Source organism: Humulus lupulus, chromosome X (assembly GCF_963169125.1).
Source record: "Humulus lupulus chromosome X, drHumLupu1.1, whole genome shotgun sequence".
NCBI classification, from domain to species: Eukaryota; Viridiplantae; Streptophyta; class Magnoliopsida; order Rosales; family Cannabaceae; genus Humulus; species Humulus lupulus.
In genome coordinates, this window is record NC_084802.1 from 52,408,689 (window position 1) to 52,431,980 (window position 23,292).

Consider the following 23,292-nt stretch of genomic DNA (forward strand, 5'->3'; position numbering starts at 1 on the left):
TCAAATAGAGGGCTCACGAAGTGTGCCCTAAAAATCATTTTTTGTAGTAGTGGGGACACACATATATAAAAAAAGTAAAAACTGAAAAATAAAATATATAAAACAAAAAAGTTATAAACTGAAAAATAAAACAAAAATCAAAATAGAAAAAAAAAATACAAATATATATATATTAGGTACTAATCCTTGTTTAAGGAAAAATTATAAAGAGCCCGAGCTTGGTGGATTAAATTTCCTCCCGAGCCACGTGTATGTGTAATAATAAATAATACATCTTAAGAAAGTACAGTTTAATAATAATAAAAAGATATTGTTGACGCGGTTCTTCGCCAACAGATAATTATACGAATAAACAGGATGGATTAGTGCTAAATAGTGAACCGTAATATGAAAATGTCATAACTCTAAACCGGCAAAATTAGTATCGTGGGAAGGTTATCACTCCTTTCCTTTTTAGGTGGTTCGAAGGTTAAAATCCCTCTAGTCCACCAGTCAATATTATTGATATCTCTTGAGTATTCCTTACAGAGTGTTTCTTTACAACAAAAACACCAACCCCTTGCAACGCTCTGGGTCTTGGTATTTATAGGGAGAAGATACTTGGGTTGGTAAAGGGGGCCATCCCGTGACCTTCTTACCCATCATGTCATCTTTGTGACACTGATGATTAATTTCTAAAACCTGACAGTGAAGTGTTGTCTAATCAATAGGTAAGGGGGGATAATGGGCCGCATGACCCAAACTAGTCATAGGGTGCCTGAACACGCACGTTTATACTGCGTGTCCGAGAATTCAGGAATGGAATAGACACATGATGTCTGATATGTGCACGTTTACATTGCATGGTAGCCTTTACAAGGATACGAGTGTCAGATCTATGCCGCACCTCGAGCTTGATGTAGCGTCAACTCGTGATATCCATACTGCTGATCCACTACCTTCGAGTAGACTGCTAACTCTCTAATTAGCTCGGGCTAGGGAGGTGGAGACTCGTAACAACGGCTCCGGGTGGACGATTTACACGTGGCGGACTGAATTATGTCATTTTCCAGCTCGCTAATAACTCGCAGATATTTAGGGCATACAGATATCATGCTGTACAATATAAGAATAATAAAATATATATATACTTTACCAAAAGAGACTTTTCATTTCCTTTGCAAGCAAGAAAACTTTTTACTCTGAAAATAAAGAACCCATATCTACCGTGAAAGTAGATGAAGAGAGAAGGAAAGACATCATTATTCATCATCAATAAGATGATCATCAACAATAAGTAGATATTCACACTGGTACGTATCATCCTCTAAATGTGTTGTTAATGAGTTTTGAGAAATTTATGTATGATATTATCACTAAATTTATTCATTTTTTTACTTTCTTTTCTTTTCTTTTTTCTCTCTTTTATCGGCACATATATTTATTTTTTATAATGATCTTTATTGATTTATAAATGATCAGTCTACTAAACTACAAATAAGATAAAAATAAATTTCAATTGCATATATTCAACCTCCGTGAACTTTTTTCTTTATAAAATTGACAAAAATAAACAATTAAGGAATTAGAGATTATGTTTCTTCATAGTTTTCTCATTGTAGTGTGTATACATACGTATATATATTTAGTTCGCAGTGAATTAGAGATTACATTACTTATTTTTTCTAGGTTGAACTAATATATGGAAGAAGTATATATAGACATGGATTTTGCAAAAGAGAAAACTGAAAGAGTTTTAGATGTGCAAAAAGAGAAAGATGCACGAAAGTGTTCAGAAAACCTAAATGCTCCTGAATCTGGAATGTATTTTATCTCATTTAATGATCTTTATGAGTACTATAGAGAATATGGGAAGCAAGAGGGTTTTGGAATAAAAAAGAAAGCAACACGTGCTTCAGAAGACAGAAAAATAAAATTTTTGACTTTGTCGTGTTCTCGAGCTGGAAAATCTGCATCACAAAAGCAACATTGTCTTAATTCAAATCCTTTAACAAGAATGGAATGTAAGGCCAGGGTTAATGGTACCATTCTTGAAGATGGAAAATGTAAGATTAATTCAGTTATACTTGGGCATAACCATGGATTAAGTCCTCAAAAGTCACGATTCTATTTGTACTATAGAGAGATAAGTCTTGGTGCTCAAAGAAACTTGAACTAAATGATCGAGCGGAAATAAGTGTTGTAAAGAATTTTCAGTCATTTGTGGTTGAAGCTGGTGGTCATGATAATGTTTCATTCTTAGAGAAGGAATGTAGAAATCTTATTGAGAAAGCAAGACGATTACAACTTGGGGTTGGAGATGTTGAAGCAATTCATCAATATTTTGTTCGAATGCAATCTAAGAATTCAAGCTTTTTCTATACAATGGATTTAGATGATAAGTCAAGAATCAAACATGTATTTTTGGGCTGATGAAAGAAGTAGAGCAATATATGATGAATTTGGTGATGTGGTTTCATTTGACACTACTTATTTGACAAACAAGTATGATATGCCCTTTGCGCCTTTTGTTGGAGTAAATCACCATGGCTAGTCAATTTTGTTAGGGTGTGGATTGCTATCAAGTGAGACTACTGAAACATATATTTGATTGTTTGAGACGTGGCTCGCATGTATGTCTAGATGTGCTCCGAAAGCCATAATTACTGACCAAGCTAAAGCAATGAAAAATACAATTGAGGTTGTGTTTCCCCAAAGTCAACATCGTTGGTGTCTTTGGCACATAATGAAAAAGATTCCCGTGAAGTTAAGTGGTTATCAATCATACAAGCCAATTAAAAAAACATTGAAAAATTGTGTTTATAATTCTTTGACTAAGGAAGAATTTGAAAGAGCGTGGGGTCTATTCATCAACAATTTCGATCTTCAGGACAATGCATGGTTAAATGGCTTATATGAAGAAAGAAATCATTGGGTTCCTACTTTTGTCAAAGACACATTTTGGGCTGAATGTCAACTACTCAACGTAGTGAGAGTATGAATGCATTTTTTTATGGATATGTCAACTCAGAGACAACACTTAAGCAATTTGTTGAACAATATGACAATGCTTTAAGAGACAAGATTGAGAAGGAGAATCGAGCTGATTTTCAATCTTTTAGTACATTGATTCTATGTGTGACTCATTTTGCAATAGAAAAGCAATTTCAGGCAGCCTACACAAATACAAAGTTTAAAGAATTTCAAAAAGAGTTAATTGGGAAGATTTATTGTGATGTATCTTGTGTTGATGAAAGTTCTAGGTTATTCAATGTATGTGAGGTTGTGTTTTTTGATGAAGTAAGTAAAGAAGTTCATTTCACAGTTCATTTCAACAAAGAAAATGTTGTGGTTTAATGTGCTTGTCAAATGTTTGAATTTAAAGGAATTCTATGTAAGCATGCAATCTCAATTCTCATTAGAATGGGAGTTTCAAATGTTCCGATGAACTATATTTTATCACGGTGGAGAAAGAATATAAGAAGGTATCATACAAAGATTAAACTTGTTTATGATGATTTACATAACAATCCCGAAGCACAACAATATCATGAGCTCCAAAAGAAGTTTGACAAAGTGGAAAATTGGGCTATTGTGTTTGATGAAAAGTTTAAAATATTTTGGAATGTAATACATGACTTTGAAATAAACTTAGCTACAAATGAGGCTAATTGTGTACCTAATGTGTCTACCACTCAAGATTATCCTACCAAGAATCTACATGATGAAATGATTAATGAAAGTATTGAACCTCGTTCTCCTGCTGTAGTTCGAAGACATGGGCATCTTCCTAAGAATTGGAAAGTTCCCATGGTTGAAAGGGTAATAACTATGAAAAGGAAAGTAATGGGTGAAAGAATCAAAAAAGAAAGAAAGAAAGTAAAGGTAAGGCAATTATCTTGTTATATATGGTCTTAAGCAATAATATTAGTCCAAATCAAAGTTTATATAAATGTTCCATATTTTTACAGGATACAAACAGGGGAGAAGGATGCAAATATAATGAGAAAATTGTTGGTGCATTAGATAGATTGAGCATTCAGGTATAAATTAGCAATTGATTTGTGTACTTCCTGATATAATTTTTTCTATTTAATTATCTAGCAACTTGTATAACTTTTTCCGTTAATCTTTTCCAAAGTGAAGAAGTACAAACACAAGTGTCCATCTCTCATGATTTACCTACAACACAAACTATAGGTTTCCAACCAAATTTGCAAACCTTGCATTTGTCCTTCTTTCATTATCCACCACCATATAATTTGAATCCTTATATCATATACAACGCACAAGGTAAAACAAAAACTCTTATTGCAATAATTGTTATTTTCATGTATAAACATTTTTTATTGTTTATATCCTTGTTAACTTATTTTTTTTTCTTTTAAAAGAAACTAGAGAACTGATTTCTAGCCAAACAAGTAGACATCATCAAATGTGAGAAGGTATTTTTTGCATGCCGCTGATTATGAACCCATGATTATGAAGAAATCTCATGATTATGAAGAAGTTCGATGTAGCACTCATGAAGCTGATTTGTAATATTTTTAGTTTTGGTTTTGCAAAGATTGTATTGAAGGTATACAAAATGATTATGATTTTCCATGATCATGAAGAAGTTCAGCCATTTTTTGACAAAAAGAAAATGAAAGTAGTTCTAGACAAATTAAAAAATGTGGTAAGCATAATCCTTTTGGAATTTTAAAAAAAAATCTTAAATTCATCATGGATAAATAGAAAAAATAGAGGAGAAGATAAACAGAAACAACCACAAATAAAATAACCAAATCTTAAATTATTTGGTGAGTTTTTTTATATATTTTTTTTCTAATGAGATCCTTTAGTTTCTTATTGATTGAAGGAGGAGAGATGAGTGATCTGCAGCACAAAAGAAAGAAGAAAAGGTTATTTGATCTTTGGAAAAAGTAAAGTAATAAAAAAAAACTAAACCCAATAAAATAATAGCAAGTTGTTTTTCTTAAAAAAAATAAATAAAAAAATAAACCCATAAATAGTAACATGTGGTCTTAACAAAAAAATGTACTAAGAGGTGGAATAAAAAATAAATAAATAAGTAAATACAGGTCGTCACGTGGCTAGTTAAACAAATTACATATGGATGGGGTTATTATTCTATTGGGTCATATGGCGGCTCTCTTGCTTAAGCTATAAAGATCACTATTCAACTCGTTTCAACCTTACCAACGTAATGGTACCATCAGTTTGTAAAATTTCAAATTAGTGGGTCAAACTTCTAGTGGATCTCAATGATTAGTATATTGCTAGTCTTTGCTGGTTCGATGTAGTAGGGACTTAACTATACCCCTTATTGAACATTTTGATTTAATATTTGCTAGCATGAAAATCATATTTCAGGTTTATAAAACGTTGACAAAAATAGAAAACTAAGGGCCTGTTTGGCATTGTTTTCTGTTTTTTGTTTTCAAAATTTTGTTCTCAGAAATGATAACAGAAAACTATTTTTGTAGTTTTCAAAAAATAAGAGGTGTTTGGTTAATGTTTTCTAAAAACACTTTTTTAGTTTTATTTTTTTTTAAATCTTAAATAAAAAAATTAACAAATATATTTACAAAGAGAAAAATATTTTAAAAGTTTGTAATAAATAATGAGATAAAATAATTTGAAAAAAAAAATGATGAAAAATAAGAAGTAAAGTTATGAAAAAAATTTTGAGAACAACAGAAAACAACTTTTTGTTGTTCTCAAAATTTTCTGTTTTTTGTAACTTTGTTTTTAAAAATTGTTTTCTGAAAACAATGCCAAACACCCCCACTTGTTTTCAGAAAACAGTTTTTAGCTTTTAAAAACAAAAAACAGTTTTTTAATTAAGGTGCCAAACACCCCCTAAACATTCAGGATTGTTCTGAATGGTACATCCCTCTAGTGGCTTACCAAATATATATTCTATATGATTTTTAGTTTTATTGAACAGGGGTCGAGGTTGTTATGCTGCTTAAATTTTTAAGATAAGGAGGAATATATGATCTTGTAATTATTTTGCTTGCTTTGGATTAATATGAGAACCTTACTTCACTATGCTTGTACATATTAATTAATAATATGCACCAAGTATTTGTAACATATATCATAATAGGTAGTTCAGGTAGTGAGTTGCTATTCGTATATATTGCTGTAAAGACCTTGAACTAGTACATGGTATTTGTTTTTTAAAATTGCTAAGGGGCACTATTGATGCTCAACACCACAAGTAGGTGGCATATCGTTATTAGTACAATCTAATATCGGGTCTCACTTATTTGAATTTACTAAGTATTATAAAGTATTGTTAACCAATCTTAGGGTGTTATCTCATGTGGTGTGAGGCACCTTAAGGTGCCAAATAGCAACACTCTTTATATTTTATCCTCGATATATGATAAGATATTAACTAAGGATTAGTGGGATGGATGATATGTACCTGATGTTTGTCAGTTGCATTCATGGATCATTCATTGGATCTCTGTTTTGTTTTGTTTTAATGTGATGAATATATTTTGTTTTCAAGCTAACCATGCATTATAAAAATAAAGTTTTATGACAATATTTATTTTCCCACTAAACATGTAGCTTACCCCATTTCTTCACCCCTTTCAAGTATTATAGATAATCTTCCGTGTGTCTCATATAGTTGTGCGCTACCTTAGGTAGTCATGTAAAAAATCTATTTATTTCATCCAATTCTTTGATCAAATTTAGTCAATCTTCTTTCCTATTTTTTCTAAATGGACATATGAGGACATCTTAAAGACCCCTATAATTTTTCTAACTATTTTGGTTGAGTGAATAGTTTATTTAATGTATACTTGTGCTATAGCTATGTACGAAAATTGCTGAAAAGAATTATTAAATTGTTTATTTGACTAATATTTAGCATTTTAATCCTTATCTTTATTTAGCATTTTAATCTTTTTTAATTTTTAATAAATATATTTATTTATTCATGAACTGAAACTTTTATTCATTTTCTTCGGGTAAAATCAATAACTATTTTAGCTACTCTTAAGAAATTTAAATATAAATTAATTTAATTAAAAGTTGTAGTCTGTATTTTTGGGTCATGACAAAATGATATTAGAGCCCGTGCTTTAGATCCATCAAGGATTATGTATGTGGACATTTTTGGAGTGATAATTTTTAAATAAGTTGTCTTTCAAAGATTTTCAAAAGATTTCATACATGATCACTTGGTCAAAGCTTAGGGTCCTTTTGTTCTTTCACACTTGATACTCTTTCTACAGAGTTGTAATATAATAATCTCTCTGTCGAATTTCATTACTCAAGGTTGTCGAATGTGATGCATATCTAGTGAGCCATTTAGTAATCTTTCTTTGATTATTTTTGAGATTTTGTATTTTGTTATGCATTGATGCTGATTTACTTGATTTTTACGTGTTAGGAAAAATAAAGGATGAGGACAGAAGAGATTATCACAACAATGATCACAAAAAGCACTCTTATTACTGTTGTAGAAACTTACAAGTAACACAAATATTACAAGTAAAATGATACACAAAAGAAAGGTAGAAGATAAGATAATACAACTCAATGCAAGATAATACACATATAACTCAATGTAAGAATATAAAAAGAACAAAACACTTTCTCAAGACCACAAGTGTAGGATAAGATCACTAGGTTGGAACAAGTTTCTAACAACTTTGTCCAAAAAGCAGCTTTCCCCTTTAGTCAAGCACTATGGGCTCTCACTAGTATTTTTGGAAATAGCTCCAGATATTATCAAACCTAAAACTTCACAACCAAGTGTTATGGATGAGAAGTATATAATATTGTCTAGTGAACAAATGGCAACTATTTATAGAGTTCCCATTTTGCTTTGAATTTGAATAAGTGCCACCAACACAATGAATCGTCAATTGGACATTCATAGACCTAAATGGAAGATTTGGGAGTTACATGAGTTGTTTGAATTGTTTAAAATATTTCAAAACAACTCAAAATTTGAGTAGTTACACACTAAGCGACACATCACTTGGTGTATAATTTTCGCGACAACACATGTGACATGTCACCTTACAATAGGCGACGTAACACAAGTGTTTCTGGTTTTGCTCAGTCTTTGACCTAAAAAGTGCCAAAATATACCAACTTGATTTCCATCATTTATACACTTTTTAACTGATAGCTTATAGTTATATTTCACTAATAGCTTATAGGTTTCAAAAACAAAGAGATGGTAACTTCCTTTACCATTTATGAGAAAATATTATGGGGAGTTAGAAATCTTGTCACCATTTATTACTAGAATTTGTAACTCCTTTTCCTATCACATATGTTACACACTTTTGTAACATCATTTATTTAATCAAAACATTACATTATGTAAAATAATATAACCTTAGGTTTCGTTGTTTGAAATTCATTAGGTAATTTCAATTCAAATTTTAATTACGCTTGTAACTTGGTATATCGAGATAAAACTTATCCCTTTACTGAGTTTAATTGTTGATAAGGTGTTTATGGTTTGATTTGCTTTTTTGTTAATTTTTTTGTGATCTTCTACTTTAGAAATTGTTTAATATATAGCAGTTTTAAAAATAGGCTCTTTTGGCAAAATGACCTATTTTTTGAAGTCAGTTTGTACTCTGGCTTAGTTATGATAATTTTTTACAAAATGACATCTGACACTTTAGACAGCTAGTCGAAATTTTTCAGACAACTGGTCGAAAAATTCAGACAGTTAGTTTAAATTTTTAGACAACTGGTCAAAATTTTAGACAGATGTCATTTTGCAAAAAAATTATTAAAACTAGGTCATAGTGCAAAATGAATTTATTTTCACCAATTACTCTTTAAAAATATGTAGATTATTAATATTATCATGGTTTAAAATTTTTAAATCTTTGAATATTTCATGATTTTGTTTTTTTTTCCTGTCTTGTTTGATTTAAAAACGAACGTGGAAGCAATGGTGTTTGGAAATTTGATATGTTTTCGTAAAGTGTACATTCCTTGTTTGAGTACTTAATGTGAAATTTCAACTTATGATCAAAATGAATTTGATTTAGCCTATAAAATGTATTTGAGCATGTGAGAATATTAATATGATCTTAGAACAATATATTTTATTAATGAATTGTGGCAGTGAGTGGGATATGCGAATTTTATTTGTCAACTTGCTTTTGGTTTTTTTTATTCACTCACCCTCTCAAGGTTATGAAGATTGGTGTTGTGATCTTTTGGTTGGGATATCACTTATATGTTTGAAGGATTGGATGTGAATTTAAACGTGGGGTAGTTTGAAGTTCATGGCTGTGTAAGATATTTATTTTTACCTTCAAGTCTATTTTAGAAGCTAATAAAACTTATTAACAAATGATGCTAGTTAGTATACTACATAATAGCTTTTAAATGAAAAATTATAATACACTTTTTAGTTCTCCATATTATTTACATGTGAATTATAGTAATTTTTTGATTTGTTATTTACATGTGAATTATAGTAATTTTTTAATTAACCAAGCAGCTAAGACACTTAGAAGTTACTTTCGAATTATACAAAAAATACACAGTTTGGTGACTCTTTTGTTACCTTCAAGCCTATTTTAGAAACTAATAAGTTACCGTGTAACTTATTAACAAAGAATGCTAGTTAGTATACTATATAATTTAAATGAACAATTATAATACACTTTTTAAGTTTTCCATGTTATTTACATGTAAATTATAGTAATTTTTTTATTAACCAAGCAACTAAGATACTTAAAAGTTACTTTCGAATTATTGAAAAAATACACCGTCTGGTGATTTAAAATTAATTTTTGTTTAACAAAATAAAAAAGCAACTACAAAATTACTTTTTAAACACAACACAAAGACAACCCACTCCAATCACCTTCCCTGGCAATAGCAAAAAAACATATACTTGCCGTATAACAAAATGATCTGTTCGAAGAGTAGGTTGCGAGTGATAGTATCATTCTTGAGGTGAAAAACCGGTGGTGTCACCGAAAAATGCTTCTAAAGCCACAAATATACCCACAAACTTGTTGAAAAACACCAACAATATAAGAAGAGTGAGTGGTTGGGTTACGATCCTTTCGAAGAGCCCGTTCCAATGGTACTAACCCCCGGGTCTCTCGTTCCAATGGTACTATACTAACTCCGGGCCTCGTGATGGCTAGAGTTTGCTTAAAAACATAGTCAAAATGCCACCAACGTCTGGAGCTTTTGGCGGTGAAACTTCAACCATGGGCTTATCAGCTGTAGGGGTGTACACGGTGTAGTTTGGGCGATTTGAACACTTTTTAATGCACCACGCTACAAGTGCGGTGTAGTAGCTAGAACACACCGTGCGGTGTGATTTTGTTGCACCAAATCGACCAAACCAAACCATTTTTTGCGGTGTGGTTTGGGTGGTTTTCCACAGTGTAAGTGTATTAAAAAATATGTGTGAGATAGAGAGGTGATAGGGAGGAGGCGCAAATGAAATGAGTGAGGAAGGAGTTGTTGTCGTGTATGATGTGTTAGAGAATAAAGTTATACCCTAATTTAAGTGGGCTCCTAGTTTAAGATTGGATTACTAAAAAATGGTATATATGTAAAGTTTAATTTTTTTTAACATATTTGTAAGTATATGGTGCAGTGTGGTGCAAACCAAAATTTCACACCGCCAAACCGCGCACCGCACCACATCGTGCGGTTTAGCTAAGATACAAACCATACCAAACCATTCCACTTTTGACACCACGATTTGTGGTGTAGTGTGGTACGGCGCGGTCGGTCGTCGCAATTTGCCGGTCAAGATGCTCACCCCTAATCAGCTGCTCATGGTTGGCAACTTTCTAGTGGCGTGGCGCGTGTAGTCCCCTTCGATGGTTGGCAACTAGTTGTGGCAGTTTGGACATGCACAATACGAGGAAAAAAAAATTCTTTTATTTCTGTATTATAATGAGTATAATTGTAAATAAAAAGGTCTACATTAAAATAGTAAATAAAATTTAAAAACAATATTGTGTAAATTTTTCCTTTTTTCTTTTTCAAATCCTTAAAATTTTCAAGGATTTCAAGACTAAAACAATATAATTTCATATTTGTTTTCTATAAATACTATAATTTAATACTCACTCTCTCTTGAAAATAGAAAACAATAAAAAAAAATCTTATTTTTAGTCTCAATAAAATTTATGACTAAAAAAGTGTACCATTCTTATGATATTACAAAAAATTCTATGAAAAACGTAATTTTAGTCAAAACAAATTTTGTCATTACATATAACAAGTTAAAATTAAAACAACATTAGTAAGAACTTGTAAATAAAAATTATTTTATTTTGTAATTAAAAAATTATCATTAAAGGATAACTTTTTCTGTAATGTCTTAAAAACAAAAGCAAATAAAGGAGGATTATCACTTATCCTCTTCACCCAGTATTCCTATGGTGGTTCTTCTGACTTGTGTCTGTCTTAGCTTTTTCTCCGGTGAAAGAAAAATGGCTAGTTTTAACAAACTGTTAGTTAAGGATCAAAACTGAAAGTTCAATGATCCTTTTGACATTTTCACAACCATTAATATTTTCATCAAAATGAAATCATTCATGGAAAATTAGTTTTACAAATTACCAAACAGTCTTACTTTAGCGAAAGGGGGTTCCTTGCTACAATTCCATCGATGCAGTCTCCTCAATAATTTCTATAAGACGCATATCAAAGGTAATAGAAAATCCCTTTAAGGGTTGAAATATTGCACTACCACTTCATCTTCCATAAATTACTGCAATGCCATGTGCTATGTACACTGACCGCAAAAATTGCTTCCAACAAGCTGGCATTACCTTGCAGCCGGATTTTTTTTCTCTTTGGGACCCTTTCTATGAGTCATCCTCCTAGCACTTACATGGCCTCGAATAAAACTCAATGCTCTAGTAATTCTGCAAGAACATTCCTCATTTTATCAACTGAAACAGGTTTAAGAATGACACCATCCAGACCAAATCTAATGCAGTTATCTTTTGTTGCCTTGTCTGTGTTCCCCGTTAGTGCTACTACTAGTGGTCTGTCCTGGCGTTTTCCAAATCTTTCACGTATGTGGCTGGCAAGTTCATAACAATCCATGCTCACATCTAAGAATACCACTCTGTGTTCCTGAGAAACAGCACGTACGCACTCATCACTAGATCCAACAGTTGTTACATCACATCCGAGGTGCATAAGAAGTCCCTTCGTCACTGACCTGCCTACCCTGTATTGAAAGAACATTCATTTTGCGTAAGTATCGATCCTGTTTCATCAAATACCAAATACACTTGGGGGAAAAGAAAAAAAATCAGAAATTTATCATTTTACAGAACACAGAAAACATGCTTGACAGTTGGCTAAAACTGCTACTAATAAGTCACTAACCAACGAGATGACAAAACAAGGTAAATGAAAAGAAAAACGTCACCTGAAAACCTTCTGCCTAGAATGATTAAACATCACTAAAAATCAGTCAATTGAAAGAAAATTTTAAGGAGCTGTTTAGACACAAGTGCAACATCTTTATGTCTACCAGTCTACATGTTTGTCTGAGTTTTGTCATAAAGAGCCAAATTAGCTAAAAAGGTACACACGTACCACCTTTTTACCTTTGTAATTCGATATTACTGCTGAATGTTACCTGCATCACATTATGCTGTCTGTGCAAGCAAAACTAATGGAGTAACAGTATTATGTGAAGGTAGTCTTTAAGATGGTGGGGTATAGAGAGATGGCTCTGGTTGGACCATAGATTACATATTAACCCAAAATATTGCCAACCAGAAATTTACAAGGACAAACATAAGTGCTTAATAAGTATTGGTTTTGTAGTAAAGCTTTCTCAGGGAAGAGTGTTTTTGTTGAGATTATGATGAAATTAAGCACACTGTTTCTCACATGACTTCTAATCTTCATTGAGTGGTTTACAGTTGGCCTTTAAAGTATTTGGGAATTCCATTGGATGGTAACCCTCTTATGGTGGAGTTTCCAGACCAGTTTTGCAAAATAGTTTTGACGAGATTAGATAGTTTGAGAGGCTGACACTGATTCAATTGTCGAAGGAGAGAGGCTTACACTTATTCAATTGGTTATTTCTTGAATCCTTATTTACTCCATGACTCAATCGAAAAATTTGGCTTACCTATTTTGGAAAGTTTATTAGGGATTGTCTTCATATAAGGTTGGATGACGGATCTAAAGATCACTTGGCTGCTTGATCTTTCTTTCTTGCCCTAATGTAGCAGAGAGAGTGGGGGTTTGGATGGTAATTGAGGCCATTTAAGGTGGCTTTCTTGGGGAAAGGAGTTCAGAGGTTTCCATAGAATTCAAATGTTCTTCGAGTAGAGTGATGGGCCAGCCTTCCACCCCTCCACAGCATGGTTACAAATATGGTGTGCATGGGAAAGAGATGAATTCAATAACAGTGGTGATGTATTGGTCTAGAAATCATTAGAAAATTTTCATGTTTTACTAACTCCTCTTACTGACCCATTACTATGTTGGCAAGTGATATGGGTCAGAGCTAGATTCTGGGAAGACTGCTGGGGAAATCTTCCTTTCTGCTTCTTTTCCAATTTTATTCTAATAATCCTTGAGCCATAATGCTTCAACTTTTTTATTATTGCTTGGGAATGAGTTATCTTCATTTGGGTGGCAGGGGAAATTAATTCATCTCGATCTTAATCAAGTAAGTCCAGTGACCTGGTCCCCATTTGTTAATTTTAAATAGGTTTGTTCCTACTTCCTATTGTTTTTGTTGATAGGGTATGGTGTGGAGCAGGATCTCTTTCTCTTTGAAATGTAACATGAAGGTACTTCTTTTCATTTGTTTGAACGATTTGATTCCTTCACGATGTATCTGTTATTAGCAGGGTTTGGTCTCTTCCCCACAGGCTAAACTAGAGCTTAGAAAGAAATGAGGCTGTGTTGGCTAACAAAAACGTCATTCCATGCCAGTGGGTAAATTTTAGGGTGGGAACTGAAGCACTGTTACTATGTTTGGTAGGAAGGATGGGGAGAAGGAGGGATGGATTAACTAAGATGGATGGAGAAATAGAGGAAGGAGAGGAGAGTGACAATCCTTAAACTTGTTTGGTGTAATAGGAAGGAAAGACAAGAATAATCTTTTTTTACAATTTAAAATAAATAAAAATACTAAAATGAATTTTTTTTTCTTTTTTGTTCAACAATCCACCCATATATGGAGGGATTGTTTTTTGTGGGCCCTAAGGATTCACAATCAATAGCTATTTCCTTCCTTTGATCTTTTTCTTCTTTACCAAACAAAAATAACCTAAGGATGGATAACTTCCTTCCACACACCTTCATCCATCCTTCCTCCAATCCACCATACCAAACAAAGGGTAGAGTACAAGTTCTAGCTACGGGGCTTGAGAGAAATACAGGCATGTGGAGCTTCATATTTCTATTTTGTGATTTTTTTTTTTTTCTGTTTTTACTTCATATTTCTAGTCTCCCCCTCTACTGTAGTTCAATTACTTGTGAAAACATCCATACATAAATACAGGCATGTGGAGCTTAAAACTACCATGATGGAGGTCCTATCAAACGTTAACTCAAGTGTGGAGGTATAATCATCATAACATCCTCCATGGGAGAAAGTAAAGAGAACATCAGCTATGACACTTTAACCAGTAGATCACATTTTAGAATAAGTTTCTGCAATTGATCCTGTTTGAATGTTATGATCACATGAAGAAGAACGCAGTTACTTAGATTTGCACCAAGGGGCTAACTGAAATGATGATTTTAGGAAGGAAATTACTATGTATAATCAAACTCAGATGCTAGGTGATTTCCAGAATCCCATCTCCAAATACCTTACTCTTACTACCTCCTAAAAAGAGAATAAATATATCTATTATGGTAGTTACTTTTAAAAGAAATTAACATTTTGATTGAAATAGAAAGAAAAAAAGGAAATTGGAACCATTGTAACATTACTAACCCATTATCATCCATAACAAGAACTTTCAGCCCTGCAAAGTTGGCCTGGATATGATTGCCTTGCACCTTAGGCATAAAAGACATCTTAGTTTCATGAGGTCGCTCTGGAAATCCAAGTTTGACAATGAAACTGGCTGTACATCCCTTGCCAAGACCATCACTATCAACCCATATACTTCCATCCATTAGATTCACAAACCTGATCATTTCAACCAAGGGAAAGGCATTGTTATTAACTAACTGCATAACAATCTATTAAACAGGCAAACTTTCAATACCACAAAAACCAGTGTCGACATTGAGTCAATGGTAAATTCAAATTTTTCAACACTCAAACTGAAGATAAACATAGCAAAAAAAGAAAGATCAGTACCTCTTGCAGATTGCTAGTCCAAGTCCACTGCCACCAGAATTTCGAGTGGCTAATGGTTGAGTCTGTGTGAATTTCGTGAATAGCTTAGGCATATCCTGGGGGCTAATTCCTGATCCCATATCTTTTACCTATGATAAAAGAAGAAAATATCAACCACAGAGAAAAATATAATTCAAAAGACTAAGGATCATCAAGAAGGAGGTCTCAAAACAGTACTAAAGAAAAAACAAACCTGTACACGCAAGTAAAAGTGACCATCACTTGGTACCGGAAAAAATTCTGCAGTTCGATACTCTCTTAAAGATTCTGATTTTACAACAGAAGCTGCTATTGAAATGCTGCCCTCCTTTGAGAACTTTACCGCATTACCAGAAACATTTAAAATGGTTTGCATAAGGCGTTTTTCATCACCCACCGCATATACTGGCACATCTGAAGCTAAATTCAACGTAACCAATAATTTTTTGACAGATGCAACAGGCTTTATTAAGTTAAGGACCTGCAAGCACAAAGTTCACATCCACTAAGCAATCCATGACTATGAGACATTGAACTTTAACGTAACTAACAATTGCAAGGAACACAATATCCTACCTCTTTAAATACAGAATGAAGGTTAAAGGTTCCTTTTTCGAGTTGAAGGCTGCCATCTTCAAGCCTTGAAAGATCTAATACATCATTTATAAGAGTAGCCAGAAGATTACTGCTCTTTAGTATTGTTTCAACCATCAGGCGTTGTTCTGGAGTCAATTCAGTTTCCTGCAGCAAGGAAGACAGTGCAATAATTGCATGCATAGGAGTTCTCATCTCATGGTTCATAACAGCCAAGAAATCATTGCGAGCACGAATAGCAGTTTCAGCTTCCCTCCTAGCTAGATCAAGTGCAACATTCTGCTCAAATAGAAGATCCCTAGCTCTCATTGATTCTTCCAATATAGCAGCATGTGAAAGAGCTACTGCAACCTGCATGCACATCAAGAATAGAGAAATAAATGCTTCTACTTTATAAGTCACCCAATATATTTACAAAAGAGACACGTAAAATCTTATAATTCAAAATAAACTTTATTTCAGTTTATTAATCCTTTTATTTATGTTTTGTAGACCAAGAAATTTTGAACAAATTTCAGATACCTGTACGTACTAAATTTTTTAGTAAATACCGTATTACCACAAAGCAACTCCACCTAACAAGCAGAATGAAAATCTAGTACATTAATAGTATTAAGCCCAAAACTGAGAAAATCATTTTGAATCAGAAAACATGAAACTATAGTTTGTAATAATACAAAGCATTAGCTCAAATTGAAGTTTACAAACTTATACATAGAGAGGAAAACAGCTTACACAAATTTAATTAATATATGTAAATAAAAAGCTTTCAGAATGTATGAACAATTTCTTCAGTTCATTTTACACCTGTAGATTAACTTTCCCATAACTTACCACCCCACACACCACCTCTTTCTTTCTCTTGACACTCTCCAACCATCATTGTGTAAATGACCGTTGGATTGACTTCACATTCAAGACCATCGATCACAAAATCTTAATGAACACTTCTGTTCATTTTACACTAAAACTACAACTCATGTTAGAAAAAGAATCCAAACAAGCCCAATTGTCCAACATCATTCGTACACAAAACCCACAAATTATCCATCATAAAAACATCTTCTTCAAGGCATCATCACTACAATATGTTGACGGATTAGGCCTTCAGAATAACAAGGAAGAAGAAACAATAGAAAAACAATAACAAAACACAAACGAGGCTGGAACAAGTAGAGAAACTTTATCCAAATTCTCTATTTCAATGTTTCTATAGAGATTGCTTGAGGTTCTACAAATGGAAAAAGAATTGAGACTAATCAAGCCTTTGAATTCTTGAAGCAAGCAATTTTTTAAAAGAACTCTTGGAGAAAATTGTTAATTTTTGAGAGCTAGAGAGAGTACCAAAGTGTGATCAGTTTTCTTGAACTCTCCAAAAATTTTTATATAGTGTTAGCACTGATCTAGGCAAACCTCCCACTTGCTTTAATTCAAAAACAAAATTTGGAGCCAAAAATCAGGAACAAGCGACGCGTCGCCACCTTGCACAGCGTAAGGTGACGCGTCACTTTCTAGGTAGCAACACATCTCAGGACAGATGGTAACACGTTACTGCCCTGTTTGGGCAATGCATTGCCTACTAGGTGGCGTCATGTCGCCTGCGGGATGGTGATGCATTGCTGCCTTGTATGGCATCGTACGACGCGTCACCTAATAGGTGGCAACACATTGCCTGAGGGAATGGCAATACCTCACCGCCCTGTACGGAATCGGACAACGTGTCGCTTGCTAGGTGGCGACACGTCGCCTAAGGGGGTGGCGACGTATCGCCACCCTTCTTATTTTTTTGCTCCCTTTTATTGCCATCTTATTCCAAAAAATGTCAATTTGCTTCCAATATGTTTAAATGTGTTTAAATACCTCAGTGTATTAATCTAAACTCAATTTAATCATATTTTGATGCTAATCACAAATCTCAAATTTACTTGTGTTTTGTTTTATTTTATATTTAACAAATCATAACACAATATGACATATAGATCGAATCAGACCAAATAATAATAAAACTATTTAACATTTCAAATATCTATAATATTTGAAATCAAAATATCCCAAGCAATTACAATAAGACATCAACATAAGTATGTCCAGATAATCAAGGTATTCCAGGTGATTAGAGACATGGTTTCAAATATCCAAGAAAATAACATAATTAGAATTTTTTAAACAAGCATCTTTTTTGTATTCCCAATTTATTTAGTGCACCTTACATCTGTGATAATTGCCACATTATCTATTTCTATAATCAATTAAACTTAAAATTAACAAAAGCAATAATCTTTCCATTAAAAAATATGGAGCTAAAATTAGGCCAAATATGAATTAGAAGCAAAGAGTTATTTGTTTGTGCATCATGGCCACTTAAAAAATTGTTTCTTTGTAGATACCAACGTGAAGCTTTTGTAAGCAATACCATATTAACAGTCTTTAGTAATAGCATCAATACCATGATAGCAACAGGTTAAAACTGTACCTGATCAGCAACTACTTCAACCAGCTCTAACTCATGAACATGCCACTGCCTTGCACTATCTGAGGGAAGCATCAAGACCATCAAAGCATAGCGCTTTGTTGAAAGCTCTGGCCAGTCATTAATTTGGAAGTTGGAAAGATGAAGAAGTGGGACTCGTACAGCAACAACTTCCCCAGGGACATACTTTCCAGCAATAGGCCGTAGCCTTGCCACTGGGGAATTTGGCGAAATTTTTAATGCACGGTTGCTACCAAAGACTTGATTTATAACAGGAAGATGAATGGGTACAGTATAACCAACTGGATTCTGCTGTCGAAGTGTGTATGAAAGTTGAAGTTCTAACCCTGTACGGGTTGGCATCCACAAAGCACACTCTTCCAAGGCCAAAGTTCTCCCTAGTTCAACCAGGGTGGTTCTTAGAATAGTATGCCTGTCAAGAGTGCTCCTTATCTCATGGGTCAACATCCTAACATGTCGACCTGTCTCTTCCTGCGTACGAATCAGGCCCATCTCCCTATCCAGCTCTGCAGCCTTGTTTTTCAAGAAGAGCTCTCTGGTTTTAACGCTCAATAAATCAGGAATTATGTGTACCAGCATAAGGGCTGTTGCACAGGACACTGCGGCTGTTAGAACCTTGGCTGTAGTCATTACGACTGCCACAGTTCTTGAATGCATGGTAAAAGTCCACAGGTTAATAAGATGAGTAGCTCCACACAATACTATGAAAGCACCAAACTGAACAAGGACCCATCTGTATGGAAAAACTGCAGATTTCTTGACAAAGTATATCAGCTCCAAAGGGATCGAAAAATAGGCAAGAGCAATAAAGAAATCTGAAATGTACTGGTACTTCATCAACAATTCATCAGCAGGCCACTGTGGTTCAATGCAGTTGCAGGACTCCATGATGAATGATTGAGCCATGGCCAGCTCAGCCAAATTTTCTCTTCACATTCCTAGCAACCTAATATGTGTTCACAAAAAATCCCAAAAACAGAATAGGTCAGGAATCCACCCAACTCAACAGGGGGAAAAAACAATAATAATTACTATAAAAGCAGGTTAGGGAGGAAAGAAAAAACAGAGAAGCATATTGAATACTACTACAGTAACACCACCAAAAGGAAAAAAGAAACCCTAAAACACAGGAAACCACTCAATTCTACTAACACCACTACTCCATTGGGTTGGGCATAATTTCAATGAGAAATCCCCAAATATGAAAAATTGAAAAAGTTCCAGATACTACAACAATCTGGAACAAGAAACAAACAACAAATTTTCTCAAAGATTAGATATTTACTGCACCACAAAAAGACCAAACTCCATCCGATACATTTGGAAAAGCATAAACCTTTAAGACACAAATCATCCATCTTAACATAAATAGGAGAAAGGATCCAAATCGTGGATTCCAATTTTTCTTCTTTGTGTAAGAAATTGCCAAAAAAGATTGAAATTACATCAAAATTAAAGAAAAAATATGAATTTTTTGATGATGATGATGATGATAGTGATAAAGCACGAAGCTGTACCTGATAGGAGGGGAGCCATGGCGGACAGCTAAGATTTGTTGTTCTTGAGGGAGAAGCAGACGAAAGAAGAGCTGTGGTGGTGGGTATGGAGGTTATGTCAAGCTAAGTCTACAAGTACGTTTTCAGACATAAGCACGGAAATGGTTGATTTGCGTTGGGACAGGTAAATTAATTGAAGAGTAGCGTCCTATTCCTTTTTCGATTTTTGAGTCGGTACCTTACTTTGTGGGCCTTCTTGTGCTTTCCTTTCCGGACAATTGGTACAAAACTTTCAATATACTTTTAACAAAGTCTTTGCATTATTAAAAATTAAATAAAATGAGAATAATGTTATAAATATTATATATATATATATATATGGATGTCATAGTAATTGAAAAATGATTAGGTTATTCAAAACAAAATATGAGCATTACTTCTTGATTATATTCAGAGTAATTCCCTCATTTTTTTTAGGGCTTATTTATCTAAATAGGGGTTTTTCCCTTATTAAAATAACACATGCAAGAGTTTCACTCTCTTTTTATATATATTTCTATTACTCTGTATTTCTTTTCATTATACTTTATATCTCAACATTCTTAATAGTTTTATAATACGTTATCAACACGACTCTCCAACTATCATTATTTGTAGGTTCAAATTCTTATCATGAATCTCTAGTCATAATCATTCGTTGAATCTAAACTAGATGATTTAATATTCACCCATCATCTTGTGTTGATAACAAAACTCATTATCAAGCCTCTAAAATATTTTATTGCAAAGGTATATTTATATGATTATCATACTATATATATTGATCATAAAAAAATGTATATGTGATTGTTATTTTACCATTGTGATAGTATTAGATGGTTTAATGTCTTATTATCATAAATATAATTATATTCATTATATGTATGTGTTCTTACTATCTCACATATTTAATATTGATTTCTCTACAGTATTTATTTTATAGTTATTTACAAATAATTACATTAGAATTTGTAAAGTTCTATGTCTATGACATATTGAAAAAAAAAAATTATAGAACCTTGAGATAAGGTCTTCCATATTTCCTGAAGATTATACAAAATTGATATTATTCATTAAGATATATAAAAGAAACATAATTGCTAAAGAATTGTGATATTTTAGCAAAATTCCCTGAAGTGAATATTTCACATATTTGTCAATTATATGAAATGTATGAACACAATTAAAAAACATTGAAATGTATTATGATTGATGCAGTTGATGACTAATTTTTCAAGTCCCAAAAATTTTAAGAAATTTGCATCAAAACATTAAAATATGAAATAATGATAAACAATATTGAAAAACAAATATGAAAAGAATAAACTAATTTAGATGTAACTACCTTTGATATTGACTTGGATGTGTGTTTATTGTACAATAAATAAGTTAACATGTATATCAATTTTGTTGTACATTTAAATATTACTCCCTGAAGAGAATGATGGAAAGTAATTTTCATTTTAAAGAGTATTGATATTATTAGTCATGTTATTATATATGCAATATTTCTTGCCAGAAGCAAGTATGGTCTTTTCAATGTTATTCCTTGAAGTGAATGATTGATTACTTATGTCAATTATTCATTGCATATTCCTAGAAGTGAATATCTAATTATTAGTATTATAGTGAACTTTATCATTGATCAAAATGTAATTTATAATTGCATTCCTCAAAGTGTTATAAAGTCACAAAGACTATTTGAAAAGGTTCTTGATGAAACCTTAACACAATATATTGCTAGCTAAAGTTAAACATATTTTATGTAACAGTTGTAGAATTTTTATATAATTGTGAATGTGGCAAAAAAAATGACTTATAATATGTATCGGTTGTACATTTAATTATATAATATTTCAAGTCATAAGAATAAGGAATGATTTATTTCATTAATAAATTTGACCACTTGTTGGAAATAAATGAGAAAGAAAAATAAGTAATATATTCATATTATGATTATATCTATTTGGCTACAACAAACATGATTATTATTATTGTGTATTAACTTGAATGAATGATAAGTTTATATTTAAAAAATAATTGTGCTTTTAAGCAAGCACACCATTGGATAGATAAAATTGTTAAATATAATGTTGTTAAACATAATATATTACGAAAATCAAATGGAGAAATTTGATTCTTGAAGAATCAATGCTATTATATATTTTGAAGGATATTAAAATTATTTCATTCTCTAGTATATAAACAAAAATGAAACTTTTATAGTAGTTATATATATGTTGAAAATTTTAGTGAAATACAAAGTATAGTGAACCTGAAGTTCATTAATTGAATGATCAATTATATGCAATGAAATGTATAAATTTCCCTAAATTTAGATGAAGAATCAGAAGATTCTTTTTATTATTAATTCTTATATGGTGCTCAAGAAAATATGTATCTATATTTTGCATATGGAAAGTGAAAATAAATTTGAATATCTTGTATTTTTAAAAGAAAATATATATATATATATATATTTCAACTAGTTTTCAAATGTTATCCAGGTTTATTGTTAAATTATTTTAACTTCATATATATCATTTATAAAAGTGTCACTCATTAGAATGTTAGTGCATTTATTTCTCAAAATTTTCATAACTGTTTATAAGTTGAAATTATATTTCTTCTAAAAATTATTTTGCATATATAAATTATTTTTCTATATAGTTATTCAACTTGTCCAAGATGTATGAGAATTTTTTTTATATTATTTTGATGATGAGTATTTAATTATATTCACTTTGCATTCTTGAATCATTATTGGATTTTTATTGCATAATTTCTTATCGATGTGATAAGGTTGTATGATCATGGACTTACAAGAATTATAAGCTTGTATATTTTCAACTATACATATATATATGTGACTCATTCTTGAAAATTAAATATATTCATAATTGTGATTTATTGAACCTAAAGTTCAATGATCCAATAATATATACGAGAACAAATATTAATTTATTGTGATATTTTAAAATCCCTACAAGTTGTATTAATTTTTTAAATATTCTCTCGATCAGGGGGAGAGAAATGCAGTTGGATCGATGAATATTTTGAAAAATAATCATTGCACAAAATAAGAACTAGAAGTTCAAAATGATAAAATCATACATATGTGTATGTCAATTGAAAATCAATATTATTTAAATTGAGTCAGAATGAGTCTTGTACGCCCTGATTTTCCCACGGGCTGATTAGCGAGCTGAGCTGCGGCCTAATCATGATTATCTCGTGGACATCCCCAAGACCGGAGCTTCCGTCATAAGGTCGTACCTCCTTAGCTCGAGGCAACCCAAGGGTTCGCCAAGATTGACTAAGACTTGAGTCCGGACTTT

The 23,292-nt window shown here is 32.3% G+C and overlaps 2 protein-coding genes across 2 annotated transcripts; one reads left to right on the forward strand and one right to left on the reverse strand.

The window, feature by feature from the left end:
- The first annotated feature begins 1,702 nt into the window (after window positions 1-1,702).
- Window positions 1,703-2,533, forward strand: LOC133805822 (protein FAR1-RELATED SEQUENCE 3-like). The gene is made up of 3 exons (XM_062243974.1): window positions 1,703-2,045; window positions 2,213-2,292; window positions 2,375-2,533. Exons 1-3 carry the CDS (start codon window positions 1,703-1,705, stop codon window positions 2,531-2,533), a joined length of 582 nt encoding a protein of 193 aa, XP_062099958.1.
- Window positions 2,534-11,489: 8,956 nt separating this feature from the next.
- LOC133804775 (ethylene receptor) lies at window positions 11,490-20,108 on the reverse strand. The gene is made up of 7 exons (XM_062242912.1): window positions 19,937-20,108; window positions 18,402-19,365; window positions 15,911-16,279; window positions 15,549-15,815; window positions 15,317-15,444; window positions 14,945-15,142; window positions 11,490-12,199 (listed from the first exon to the last, which is right to left on the reverse strand). Exons 2-7 carry the CDS (start codon window positions 19,323-19,325, stop codon window positions 11,872-11,874), a joined length of 2,214 nt encoding a protein of 737 aa, XP_062098896.1. The 5' UTR covers window positions 19,326-19,365; window positions 19,937-20,108; the 3' UTR covers window positions 11,490-11,871.
- Window positions 20,109-23,292: the final 3,184 nt, after the last annotated feature.